We start from the raw sequence: 13,889 nt of genomic DNA on the forward strand, positions 1-13,889 counted from the left end.
AAAATAAAATTGTTTTTTTGATACTATATATTTAACTTAAATTACATCATTTACATTACCAAGCGATATTTAACATAGAATTTTTATATCTATTATTCAGAGTTAGAGTTACATAACAAAAGAATTGCAAAAGTATTGAACTCATCCATTAAAAATAATTAACAAAGGAAACTTTAAAAAACTGGTGGCACTATTCCTGAGTGATTTTTCTTAACATTTATAAAAATTGGAAAACAGTTTTTACACAAGACCATAAGCAACTTTAAAAAATTATTTTAGTATTACAACTTTATTAATACTTATTGAGTCGTTTAAATAAGAAAATCTTTGGTTTGTCGAAGTTTTTACTTACACTCCTTACGTTTATGCATATTGCCTTATTTTCATTAGGTTGAATTTTAAATTGATGCAAAATATTTACATTTAAACCTTTAAAAATATTTTTGACAAAAAAACTGCTATCACAGTTTAGGAGGGAGAGGGGTTCAGATATATGTGATCCTTTGTGACAGGAGGGATGGGGTTAAGAATCGACAAATATAGGGTGACGTGCTTTATGAATGACCCATAATTGCATTTACAAACAATTTGTTTTGTAAATGCAATTATTAAAACAAAAAAAAAAGATTATATCTGATTTTTTTTATATTAGGAGAATAACAATTAAATCTTTTTTTTAATGTTTATATACAAATATTTTTTTTTTCTTATTCTTAATTATTCTAATTATCAAAGGGTATTTTATATAATTATGTAAATTAAAATAAAATAAGAACAAATAAAAAAGCAATATAAATAATTTTAATTAACAAAAAAAAAAATTTTTTTTTCTAAATTCTCCTAATATAAAAAGTTTCAGTTAGAATCTTGTCATACGAACGCTAACTACTTTATGACGTAATTTATTTTGCAAACAAAAATTTAATGAAAAAGCGCTAAAACTTTAGTAAATGCATCTAGTTTTAACTTACTTTACACAAATGTAAAATAAAAATATGCTTTAACTAAGCATCGTTATTAAAAACTTTAAATGTAAAAACATAACATTTAATATTCTTTCGCATATATTATATTAACTAAAGAAAAAACAAAACATATATATCATGTTTTTGTTAACTTTTATTACATGAGAATCGCTAAAGTTCTTTCGTTATTTTCTTAAAATAAATATATTTTATAAAGTATTAAATTTGACCAACAACAATTTGAACATGATTAAAATTTGACGATTTTTTCATTTTCCACCGAGGAATTGCCCATATATATATATATATATATATATATATATATATATATATATATATATATATATATATATATATATATATATATATATATATATATATATATATAAATATTTATGTATATATATATATATATTTATGTATATATATATATTTATGTACATATATATATATCTCTCTCTCTCTCTCTCTCTCTCTCTCTCTATATATATATATATATATATATATATATATATATATATATATATATATATATATATATATATATACATATATATATATCTATATATATATATATATATATATATATATATATATATATATATATATATATCTATATATATATATATATATATATATATATATATATATATATATATATATATATATATATATATATATATATATATATATATATATATATATATATATAGACACAGTGCATGTGATAAATGAAATTGCCTAGCGCGATATTTTGCACTTGTTTTACTGAAAAACATCATCAAAGAGTGCGATTATGCGTGCTTGGTACCAAGTCTTCAAGAGCGATATTCAGATTTGGATATTGGTTGCCATGGGGCCATCCATAAATAAGGTACGCAAGTATGGTGAGGGGGTCACTCAAAAGTGTACAAATGCATACAAGGGAGAGGGTGGACAACTTTTTGTTGGAATTTTTTTCATGTGAAATCAGTCTGGGAAATCAGATGAAAAAGCTTTGGCCTTTTAGTTAATGCATTTTTCTATCTTCCAGAAAAAATATGTTAATACAGCTTAAATATTAAATAATAACAATGAAATGTTGCCATTCACTAAAAAATTGACAACATAACATGACATAACATAATATGACAACATTGTCATAATTATTTATATACTTAATAAATATATAATAGACTTATACTAATATAATATATATTAGTGTAAGTATATATATACTTATACAAATATAATATATAAATAACTCATATACTGACATATACTTTGAGAAATATGTTTGTGAAAATAGTGACGTTACATTTTTTTTTTGTTAAAAATAGTGATGTTACTTTTTATTTTTTGTTGTTTTTGAGCACGCTTCCAAAAGTTTCAATTCAAATTTTTATAACAAATATATTTGTTATACTTATTGTTTATTGAAACTTTTTTAAAATTTTTTAGTTTAGTTTAGCCTTATCTTTTTTAATAAATAGAGTTTAATGTCATCTTAACCAATTCATTATAAGTGAAAATATTGAGTTTATTTTATATTTGACAAAAAATATTTGATATTCCAACCTTTTGATGTTTTTGAATTTAAAATATATTGGTCATTAGAATAGATCAAACCTGTACAAAATCGAAACTAAAAGTAATGTTCTAGTTTGATAAATTTTTTATGCTAGATATTTATTCATAAGATATTTATAAATATTATGCTAGATATTTAAAATATAGCACTAAATATATAATTTTTTAACATTTAAGTTTGGAATTTTCATTGAAGTGTTACGAGTTTAATATTTTATTACATGGATTTTTATGCAATTCAAAGTAAAAGTTCTAGTTAAGCAAAGTTTTTTGTCAAATGGACCCTAAAAAACTGTAAGAGTTGGCGAATGGTTCGACTTAACCAGGGTACAATTAAGCGGATAATACGATAAAGTTCAACTAGAATTAAAAAAAAAAACATGCTGAACTTAGCTTTCAAATAAAAGAAATAGATCATTTTTAATTTTAAGTTATGCTGCATAATTTAAAATAAATTATGCATGACATACATATTACGAATATAACTTCTTTATTTAACAACATACAAACACTACTGTTTAAACATATTTTGACTTCAGCAAAAAAAAATTTCTAAAATTTTTTCAATTTTAAATTAACTTAAAATAATTTTCTCCCAAGCAAGATCTTCAGACAAGCGATTTTTTTAATCTTATAACAAACTAGCAAGCAGTATTTGTCACTCCCAGAAGGTCATTTACAGGCATATTTTATGTGCTCGGAGCGATCGCTCCTGCTTCATCACAAGGCCTGTATGTATGTATGTATGTATGTATGTATGTATGTATGTATGTATGTATGTATGTATGTATGTATGTGTATATATATATATATATATATATATATATATATATATATATATATATATATATATATACAAGCCTTCCCAGGAAATGTGTGCAGTTTTTTATCTTGCATGTCCACACATGAGTATTTTATTTTAGACAACTTGGTCATGGCCATTTGCAAATTTTTTTATACTAGGTATTGCGGAAAAAACTAAGTTTCAAAAACAAAGAAAACAAAACTAATAAAATAAAAAATTATAACAATTTTTAATAGAAAGAAGTTAAAAAAATTAATAATTCAAATTATTTGTGTACTTTTTTTATTTTTAATTCTTGAGAGGTTGTTATTTTCAGCAACAAAAACAGATAAGGCAAAGCAAAAAAAAACAAAACAAACAGTATTAAGCCGACATTAAAAAGAATGATTTTCCTATACTTAATTTGTTTTTTTTAAAAAAGGAAACCGAAAATATAAATTACTATTTGTTTGTAAAATATATTTGTATAACTTTAATGAAACAAGTTTTTTATTTACAAACTTTCATGTATAACCTATTTTAATTAAACTATTATACCAACTTGTTCAGTAGATACCCATATTTAGCTTCTTTGGTTAAGGCGTTTACATCGTACACAGAATGCCCGTGGTTCAAATCCCACCACTATCCATTAAAAAAATCTTTTTTTTAAATCCGCTGGTCATACATTTGCTTTGTAACCATTTATTTTTTCGTTTTTTTAATTATATAAAAAATTTATATGTAATTGTGTAAAAAAAACCTTTTGTTGCATGTTTTTGAATGATACATATCTTCACATTGAGATTTCTTTTACCATATATATTTTCTATTCCTGTACGTTTTTTATCCCCAATCTTTTAGAGCTTCGTACTTTGTATATTTGTTGCTTTTTAACATTTGACCCTGTGTGCTTAGTTCTACTTGCCCCCTCCCTTTTGGTTTATTATGATATTGGTGAACAACTTATAATAATAACACTATGCAACACAATTTTTGTTCATGGCTTTTAAGTGTTATACTTCAATGTTTAAAGTATGTGAAAAAATGTCTTCATTAAGAACAAAATTGGCTTACACAACAAAAGCACAAAGAAAACTTTTTTTTGTGTGAAAATATAATGGTTTTTTCTCATTGTTGTCATTATGATCAGGTAAAAACAAAAATTGCACAAGGAATAGACAAACACAGTCGGAAAACACTCAACAAGGTTCAGATTTTCTAGATTTACAGTACTGTAAATCAGTCTCTCAAAGTAGCCCACAATTATTTTTTACGACATCTTTACTTCCAAAAAGGCTGCAAGCAACCACTATTAGAGTTGGAAGTTACTGGAAGAGAAAAGACGAAGTTACTGGAAGAGAAAAGATGAAGTTACTGGAAGAGAAAAGATGAAGTTACTGGAAGAGAAAAGATGAAGTTTAGAGAGCAAGATAGCAATTGACAGACGACTTAAAACATTTCAAATTATATGAATTAGGAAAACAAGATGAAGGAAGCAAATTCCATAGAACTGATGTTGGAGGAAAAAAACTGGATGAATAAGAAATATTAGAGCACTTAGGGACAGTCACAGTAAAAGGATAAGACTTCATGACGAGTGACGAGTAACACAAGAGTGAACTTTAATAGATGGTACAAGAGATGCTAGCTCTTTAGAGCAGTGCCCATTATAGAATTTAGAGAAAAGAGAAAGAGAAGCAACATAATAACGATGTGATAATGGTTGGAGGTTGGCTGCAAGAGCAGGTCCAACTATGTTTACAATGCGTTTTTGCACCTTGTCTAAGAGAGAAAAGACATCTTTGGAAGATTTGCCCCAGTTATGGCAACAGCATTCTATACAAGGACGGATTTGATATTTATAGAGATAAAGAATAGAATCTGGAGTTAGAAAGTGGCAAGCACCATAAAAAGATGCAGCCTTAGCAGATGCTAACTTTGCAATACATTTGATATATGGTTTCCAAGAAAGATCAGAAGTAAGAGTTAATCCTTGAAGATGAAGGGTAGATGACTCATTAAGTACATTACCGCTCTTAAATATAGGAAGATCTAGATCATTGCGATAACAATTAGCTGAAAAAAATTGAGTTTTCTCTGAGTTAAAGTTTACTAGCCACTGTGAGCCCCATGGTGTAGCAAAAGTGAGATCCTTTTCAAAAAATTTCAAATGTCCCCTTCAAGCAAACAGAGAGGGTTGGCTTCGTATTAAGACAAGAATAAAGATGTTACCTGATGGTAGTTGCAAGAGTTACAATGATAAGGTGATTTTGATGATGAAGAAGAACTAGATACTAGTTTTAGAGAGATCAAACCGTGATCAAAAGCACCTAAGGCTAAATGTGGGAAACTGAGCACTGACTAGAATCAGAAACAAGACATAATTCTAGTAGAGAAGGTAAATGATGCAGATTGTTTGGAAAGCAAGTTGGAAAATTGACTATATGAGTTAAAGATTGAGAAAGGCAAAAGTTGTGGGCCATAAGATGTGAATCAAGGATAGGACTTTCAGAGACATTCTGCATCACATTTTGGCATAAGCCTTATGAGAGTCTGCACCAACTCCACATAGCTTTCAGCATTGCGATTACCTAGGAAGCCCTGAACAACTGCAATGAAACTGCTCCAAGTTATTCTTTTCGTTTCTGATCAAAAGCTTTGGGAAATGCTCACATTCTATGATCTTCTTGATCTGCGGTCTGATGAATATACCAGCCCTAACCTTAGCCTCAGACAGCTTTGGAAAAAGATCTTGGAGGTATTGAAATGCTGCTGATTCCTTGTCAAGAGCAGTGACAAATTGCTTAATGAGACCTAACTTGATGTGCAGCAGAGTCATAAGCACTTTATGAGGTTCTATCATCAGCTCCCACTTCACATTACTCTTTCCAACACAAAACTTGGTCCGTTGTAGCTAGTTCTTTGTGCAAAAATGTGCCTTGGTGTCACGGCTGTCTCAGAGACAGAGGAAACAAGGAAATTTTGTGAAACTTCCTTGAAGAAATGATACCATTTTGAAGTCACCGATGACCTCCCATCTGTAGTCGCCATATTTTAATGCACTCAGCTACATTTTGACACTGGTGTAGTCCTATTTGAGATGCATAGAGAGGGTCATCGGGAGAAAAATGGGCAGTTGTTTCTATTGTGAAGCAACACGGCTTTAAGGCTCTGGGATGAACTATCTATGAATAGACGCCATTCAATAGAATTACATGTGATACCTATAGTCTAGAATAGACCAGCACCATTGTTGCAGAACCACACCCCATCACGCTGAATGAAGAAGTTGGAGAATCGTTGATGCTGCTTCCTCTGTCCCATGACTGACCAAGTCATGGGACAGAGGAAGTCTGTCCCATGACTTGGTCTGTCAACCAAGTTCCACTGTTTGAGCCTGGATATCAGAAGCTCAGCATTTAATTTTGTAAGATTAAGGTTTTTAAATTGTTCACATCTTTCTGGTTAGGGGAGTACGGCTTTCTATCCCCAACTTCATCTTGCCAAATTTGCGACATAGCAAATTTCGTGGCTCACTTCTCTCCACTTTACCAATCTGTAGCATAGGACATAACAATACATAAGTTTTATAATAATATGAGGACAGGAAAATTTAAAATATTGAATGATTTCAAGATGAAACGTGTTTGCCTACAGTACACAACTTATGACAAAACTTTGTAAATTACAACTCCTTCAAATGAAATTTTATGAAAATAAATTAAAATAAATCTAAGCAACAAATGGAAGCAGCTGTTCAATTTACCTTTAAGTGTTTCCTTGCAATATTCACATGTGAAACAAGGTTCCTAAGATTTGACTTGGTCCCCGATCGGCATGCCGAAGTATGCCTTGTAGGCTTCGCACATCATACAGCTTGCTACCACATAATATTTTTTGCTTGTCTATATGAATTGTCCACACATTCATATAGACAAGGTGGATTTAAAGCACAAACATTCTGTTTATGAAAAAAACACCTTATCCAAACAAGCTTATCCAAACGTGCGTTTACTTATTTCCAAATAAATATAATTGTATAATAAAAAAAGTTATAAAAAGCATCATATATAGACGCATTTATGTAATAAATAAAATATACGCATGCATATACACAACACATAAAATATATACGCATGCATTATATAGACATATTTATATAGGGACAATATATACTTGCTGCATTAAAATTATACAAATATATTTCACAAACAGATAGCAATTTATATTTTGGCATTCCTCTTAAAAAAACAAACAAATAAATTATAAGAAATATATCTACTTATTGAATATATCTACTTATTGAAGTTTATTGTTTTTTGAAAATTGCAAAAACACAACTAAATAAATTGAAATGTTTTTATTTTTTTAATAAAAATAAAAACATTCTGAATGTTTTTATTTTTTATTTGTTTACTGTTTACATATATTGGCTGACAAATATGTAGAACATGCAAGAAGTGCTGCTAGATTGACTGACAATAAGCAGAACATGCAAAGAGTACTGCATTGACTAACAAAGAGGTAGAATATGTGAGGAGAGCTGCTACAGTGACTGAGGGTTTTGGTTAGGGACAACAAATCAGTACAAAATTAAACTTTTTTTAAATTTATGTCACAAGTAATATCAAACTTTATCTTTGATGCAGACCCACTTGCGGTGCAACAATTTCTTAATACATTGTTTTTTTCTTCTGTAGAGATTTTACTAGTGACAATTTTGTGTACAAAAAACAAATGATTTTTCATGTTTCCACTAGAAATTAAACATTTTACTGAATGAATTTTAGACAAGTAGGAAGGCTTATTATTATCTAACGTGGCTTTTTCAATTTTTAAAAATGGTTTGCAATAATAATTATTTTCATCTAGTTTTTGACCATCCTCATTTATTAATTCTTCATAATAATTCCATAGAAGTAATGCACATTATTTTCAATGGCTAATCATGGCTATTAGTAGAAAACTGGCAGTCATTGGTTGTTTAAAATTGGCGGCTAGCATGTCTAGTTGTACATAGTTTTGAAAAAATGTGTAAATATTTAAGCGAAAAAAAGCAATAATATAGCAATTTCAACATGTACTTAAACAATAAAAGATATTATAAATAAATTGGCTGTAAAAAAAAGTGTAAAAAATTACTGTAAATTATATATGAAAATTTGAATTTAAAAAAACATTTATGCAGTTGTATTGTGTTATGCATTAATTGGATGCTTCACAAAAAAAAATTGCACACAAAGCTCCAATGCATTACTGCATTAGTTAGAACTTTGTGATTCTGAGTCTCCTAGACCCAGACCACTTCCATCTGATGATTCGTAATTTATTTGTTCTCTGCATTTTTTACATCTAGACATTTAACTTTATCAGGACACTTTCAACATATTTCAACATGATTTCACAATTTAAGCTTAATTGTACAAAGATTATTTTTTTAGATTTTATTGCTGAAAAACTATTTTTTTATTTATATCAATATCAATATAAAAATATATAAAAACTTTATATATTTTTATATTGATATTGATATAGATATTGCCATTAAAGTTAAAATTAGTAGCTTAAATGATAAACTTTTTAATATTTCCAAAAAAATAAACCTCTACATTTTTTTTCAAATAATACGACCAACAATACTGAAAAAAAAAAAAAAAAAAAAAAGTCACATCTCTAATCTTCCTTCATAATTCCCTTTATGACGTAAAATTAACCCTAACTTTTTTCACTTGCCACAAGCCAAAAAGAATAAGGCTTTACAGTTTTTAAGAAACAGCCATCTTGGTATTTTTCTGATTTTTTGTAGAGTACATAATTGTATTGTTCAGCACTTGTAATAAAAAAAATTTAAATAATTTGTATGTTTACTTTTTTTTCTTCCAAGTTTGTTTAGGTTTGTTACGTTTACCGTTAAGTTTGCATACTTTAACATATTTTGTATCATCTTAACTATCAACTTTTGCTTTAATAATAGCTTCCTATTGTTACATTTAAGGCTATTAGGACTTTGGTAAAATTTTTTTTCTTATAGGACTTGACATTTATTTTATATATATATATATTTTAAACCCTAAATGTTGAGGTTGTAATAAATAAATATTTGAATAAAGGACTGGGGGTGTTTATTCAAAATTTCTATTTTGTAAAAGAATGTAGGACTGCTAATTTGAGAATAATGAATGAAACTCTGCATTTTTGTTATTCCCAAAATCATATTTCAACTTATATAAAAGCCATCCATTGTATAAAAAAGCTATGATAAAGCAAAATACGTTTGCAAAGCATTTATTTGAGAGTTGGTGCTTATTTATGACAGTAACTAGCTTATATTTGGTTGCTTCCTTGTTTAAGAGGTTAAATTGCATACTTTAATTTCTAATATACAATCAATTAATTATGCATCAATTAATAAAAACAACAACAAAAAGTAGAAAGATAGATTTTTGAAAGATTTTCAAATGCATCAATATAAATATTTATTTTGATGCATTTGAAGTTTTCTATGCATGACTATATCAACTTCTTTTATTAAATATACATTTCAAATTCATGTTTCTATTTGATTAAGAATAAGGTTGGTATTTTATATATGTTTTTCTTCTTCTTTAGAATGCATGCTTTTCTCGAAATTTGAAATTTGAAGATTAAGACAAAGGATTTTGATTTAAAGACAAAGATAAAGACCAAGACTTTAAATTCCAAGACCGAGATCACAACAGAGACTTGAAAAGACAGAAACTCTAATTTAAGAGAAAAAATTTTAAAAGTTTTTAAATTTTAAGCAAAGAAAAAATTTTTAAAACATCTAAAAATATCTTAAAAAAATTTTTTTTGTCAGAAGTTATTATGAACAAATTTACAGTTAAAAAAAGAAAAAAAAATTTTATTTTGCATATACCAGCTCCAAATGGCTTCGGAGGCAAGAGGTCATGATTAATGAATTATTAAAAATAACTGAAAAAATGAAAAGACAACACGAATAAAAAACTCTATACACAAGAACACATCATTAAGACAAATTATTGAATTTGATCATGAAAAAATGTTAGCAATTGGTTCAAAACTTACACTAAAAGTTGCTCTTTTACGAAACTTGCACCTCTAATGTTGATGACATCAGTCGAAAATGATCACCTTCAAACCTGTGATATTATTAACACAATTTTAATCAAGCTTAAAGTGAATCGAGCGAAGAGAAAAATTCCAATCAAGCCTGATAGCAAATGTCACAACTATTTCTTGTGTTTTGTGAATGGAAAAGTATAAAGAAAACAGGAAAGAGATGCACTAAGTAATCACTGAAGTGTGTCTACTTTGTGCATCTCATATATATAAATATATATATATATGCAATATATATATATATATATATATATATATATATATATATATATGCAATATGTATATATATAAATATATATATATATATATATATATATATATATATATATATATATATATATACATATGTATGTGTGTGTGTGTATATATATATATATATATATATATATATATATAATACATGATATATATATATATATATATAAAAAATTATATATATAAATATAACATTTTTATATAAACATAGCAATATATATAAATGTAACAAAAATATAATCTATAAACTCACTTATTTTATATATATTTACCTTGGGGGAGCGATTTCTTGGCATTTAACCATTAAATTTGATACACTCTCATTTTCATTTACATCAACAACTATTTTTTTATCAAGATATTTAATATTTAACTTCATTTTGCATGAAAAATATTTTTCATCTAAATAAAAAGATAAAACCAAGCAAATTCAAAAATTATTAAACACAAAAAAACAAAAAATTTTAAACATGAAATCTAGTTAAAGCAAGAGATTGGGGAATTAGGTTAGTTAGTTAGCAAGGAATCGGATTGAATAGGGAAATCGGTGTGACCATAAAAAATAAACTAAACTTTTTAAATTAAATAAATTTACATCAAAGCAAGTAAATGCTAAAAGTCAGATGCTAAATCAAGGGAGAAAAAAAAGAGAAACATTTAAAAGCGTGAAGAAATTACTTGAAAATAAAAATTAATCAGTATTTTCTTTGACTTTGCAATTATTATAGATACATAATTAAGTTTTAACTTGATTTGAAATTTAAATTCTGCTAGATTTCCAAATAGACCTATTTAATTTAAAGATAACACAATTTTATCCATGAATCAGGTTTTTAATGTAGAAGTTTTAATGTTTAGTGATGCAATTTCAAATTGTTCTAATGTTACTAGTGGCATACCACAAGGAAACATGCTCAAACCACTTTTGCTTATAATCTTACACAAACAACCTTTAAGAGGCCTTTTGGCTTTAAGTTACAATACATCCATCAGAACAATTGGAGATATGCATTAATGTAAATGGTCTGAAAGTGATCTTGGTGTTACAATTACTTCTTATCTCAATTGGCACACTCATGCATTGAAATATGCTTCCAAATAAATATTTTGGGATGGATAAAAAATGATTTAATGAGCAGGGAAACCTAAAGAAAAATCTACACACAACTTACAATCAAACTCATCTAGAGTTAAATCTAATAGCAAATTCTAGACCATGTTTTGCATTGTAATAGTTCTTTAACAAAATTATCCACATTTTTGAGCTTCTTTTGTTGTTGCAGGTTTTAAATAAATTTGGATTTGTGGCTTAAAGTAGCGAAATATTGCAAAAATTCAACATGCTACAGGCTTTTCCTTACAGATAAGTTTATAATTACCTTTGTATACTGAGAACAACTGCTTGTGGCATATAGAAGAACTGCTTGTGGTAAAAATTATACATTAAAAATGCAGTAAATATATGCAGTAACCTGTTAAAAAATCAGATTAAAAAAAAACGAAGAAAAAAAACATTTATTTTGCAAGCCTAGATAACAACATAAACAGTTGAAACCATGTTGAAAAATAACAACAATGACATAACAAAGTTAAAAAAAAACAGCACTTTACTTTATTTATTAAGTTATAACATAAATTTAGTTTAATGACTGTAATGCTTTTATACTTAATAAATAGATATAAAACATATTACTTGAGTTATGTTATGAAAAAGAGAAAAGTTTAGTTGTTTTATATAGACTCTTAACAGTCTTAGCAAAATCACAAGCAATTCAACTCTTAACAAAATAGGTTCAACATTTGACTTTGTTGAATGAAAATTAACACTTACTCGACATAACTTACCCATTTTTAACTAAATTTATTTGTATACAATTATCTAACATTGTGGTTATCATTACAAATGAAGTGATAAAAATGCATCGTTACCATTACAAATTTGGTTATCATTACAAATCATAGCATAATAGTATTCATAATCATTAAAGTATACATTTACATGTCTGAAAATAACATTTTATGCCTTTTTCAGACATAAAAATTTGTTGTGATCTGAGTTTCTGATTTTTATTAGCTGCTTGTAGACTAGTAACTAGCTTTCCCTCTTTTTTATAAAACATAATATTATACTTTTTTCATCATTCCACTAATTAGATTTGAAATATAGATGAAAATGCAGTTCTGAAAATATATATTATTAACACATTCATTGAGTCTTTGTATTTAAAATAATTAAACCAAAAGTTGCCAAAAAAGCAATAAAAAAACTTTTTAGTAAAAAATATTTTTAGAGTACCCCAAGATCCTTGAACATATGAGTTCCAAAAATAATATCAAAAAAAAAATTTGGGTCATGTTGGTTTTCAAATAAAGTGAATATAAATGAAAATTTTAAAACTATATTTTATAAAAATAAATGTTAGATTTAACAGCATAAAAAATTAAGTTTATCAACTAAAAAAGGAAAAAGTGCATTTTTTTCAATTTTTTAGACAATATTAAATTTTTTAATAAGTTTTTTATCCTATATAACACTTCTGAAGTTTAAGGACAAATCAGTTTATTAATCTAAAAAAGAAAACATAATTTTTAAAGAGATTATAAAATCTTAGTGGAGCCAAATTTAAAACAAGTTATTTTTAAGAATATTTTTTTAAATTCTTGAAATAATATTTTTTAATAATTAAATAACAACTCAAAAATTAGAAAAAAACTGCATTATATTCATTGCATACATTAATAGTTATTGTACAAAAATTAAAAAAAAAAACTTATCTGCTTAAAATTATTTTTTATTTCTATTTGAAATTAACAAATTAATAAGATAGTTTTAACCATTAGCTGAAAAACTATATATATATATATTTTTTATATTACTTAAATATGTGACCCTAAAGATCATAAAAGCATGAACACATCCCAAAAAGATAAAACACCCTTCAAAAACACACTCCATCAATACAAACAAACTCTAAAAACATCAACTATTTTATAAAACCACAATAAAAAAACAACTACTGATTCTAAAAAATAAACACAAAAAAAAAAAGTAAAAAATAAAATAAAATAAATAAATATAACAATAAATAACATAATTTTTTTTATAGCATACATATAAACTTTTTTTTATAATATATAAAACTTACTAAAATAAACGTCATATAACATAACAAAATATATAAATCCTTTGT

General features: G+C 26.4%; 1 protein-coding gene across 1 annotated transcript in view; it reads right to left on the reverse strand.

Annotated features, from left to right (window-relative positions):
• The window catches only part of LOC136071865 (F-box only protein 7-like), a 51,456-nt gene extending 40,339 nt beyond the window's left edge, over positions 1–11,117 (reverse strand). The window contains exon 1 of the mRNA XM_065797406.1: positions 10,971–11,117. Coding sequence (XP_065653478.1) covers positions 10,971–11,077 — 107 coding nt within the window. The 5' untranslated portion in view covers positions 11,078–11,117. The remainder of the gene's footprint in view (positions 1–10,970) is intronic.
• Between the last annotated feature and the right edge of the window lie 2,772 nt (positions 11,118–13,889).

Source organism: Hydra vulgaris, chromosome 05 (assembly GCF_038396675.1).
Source record: "Hydra vulgaris chromosome 05, alternate assembly HydraT2T_AEP".
NCBI lineage: Eukaryota > Metazoa > Cnidaria > Hydrozoa > Anthoathecata > Hydridae > Hydra > Hydra vulgaris.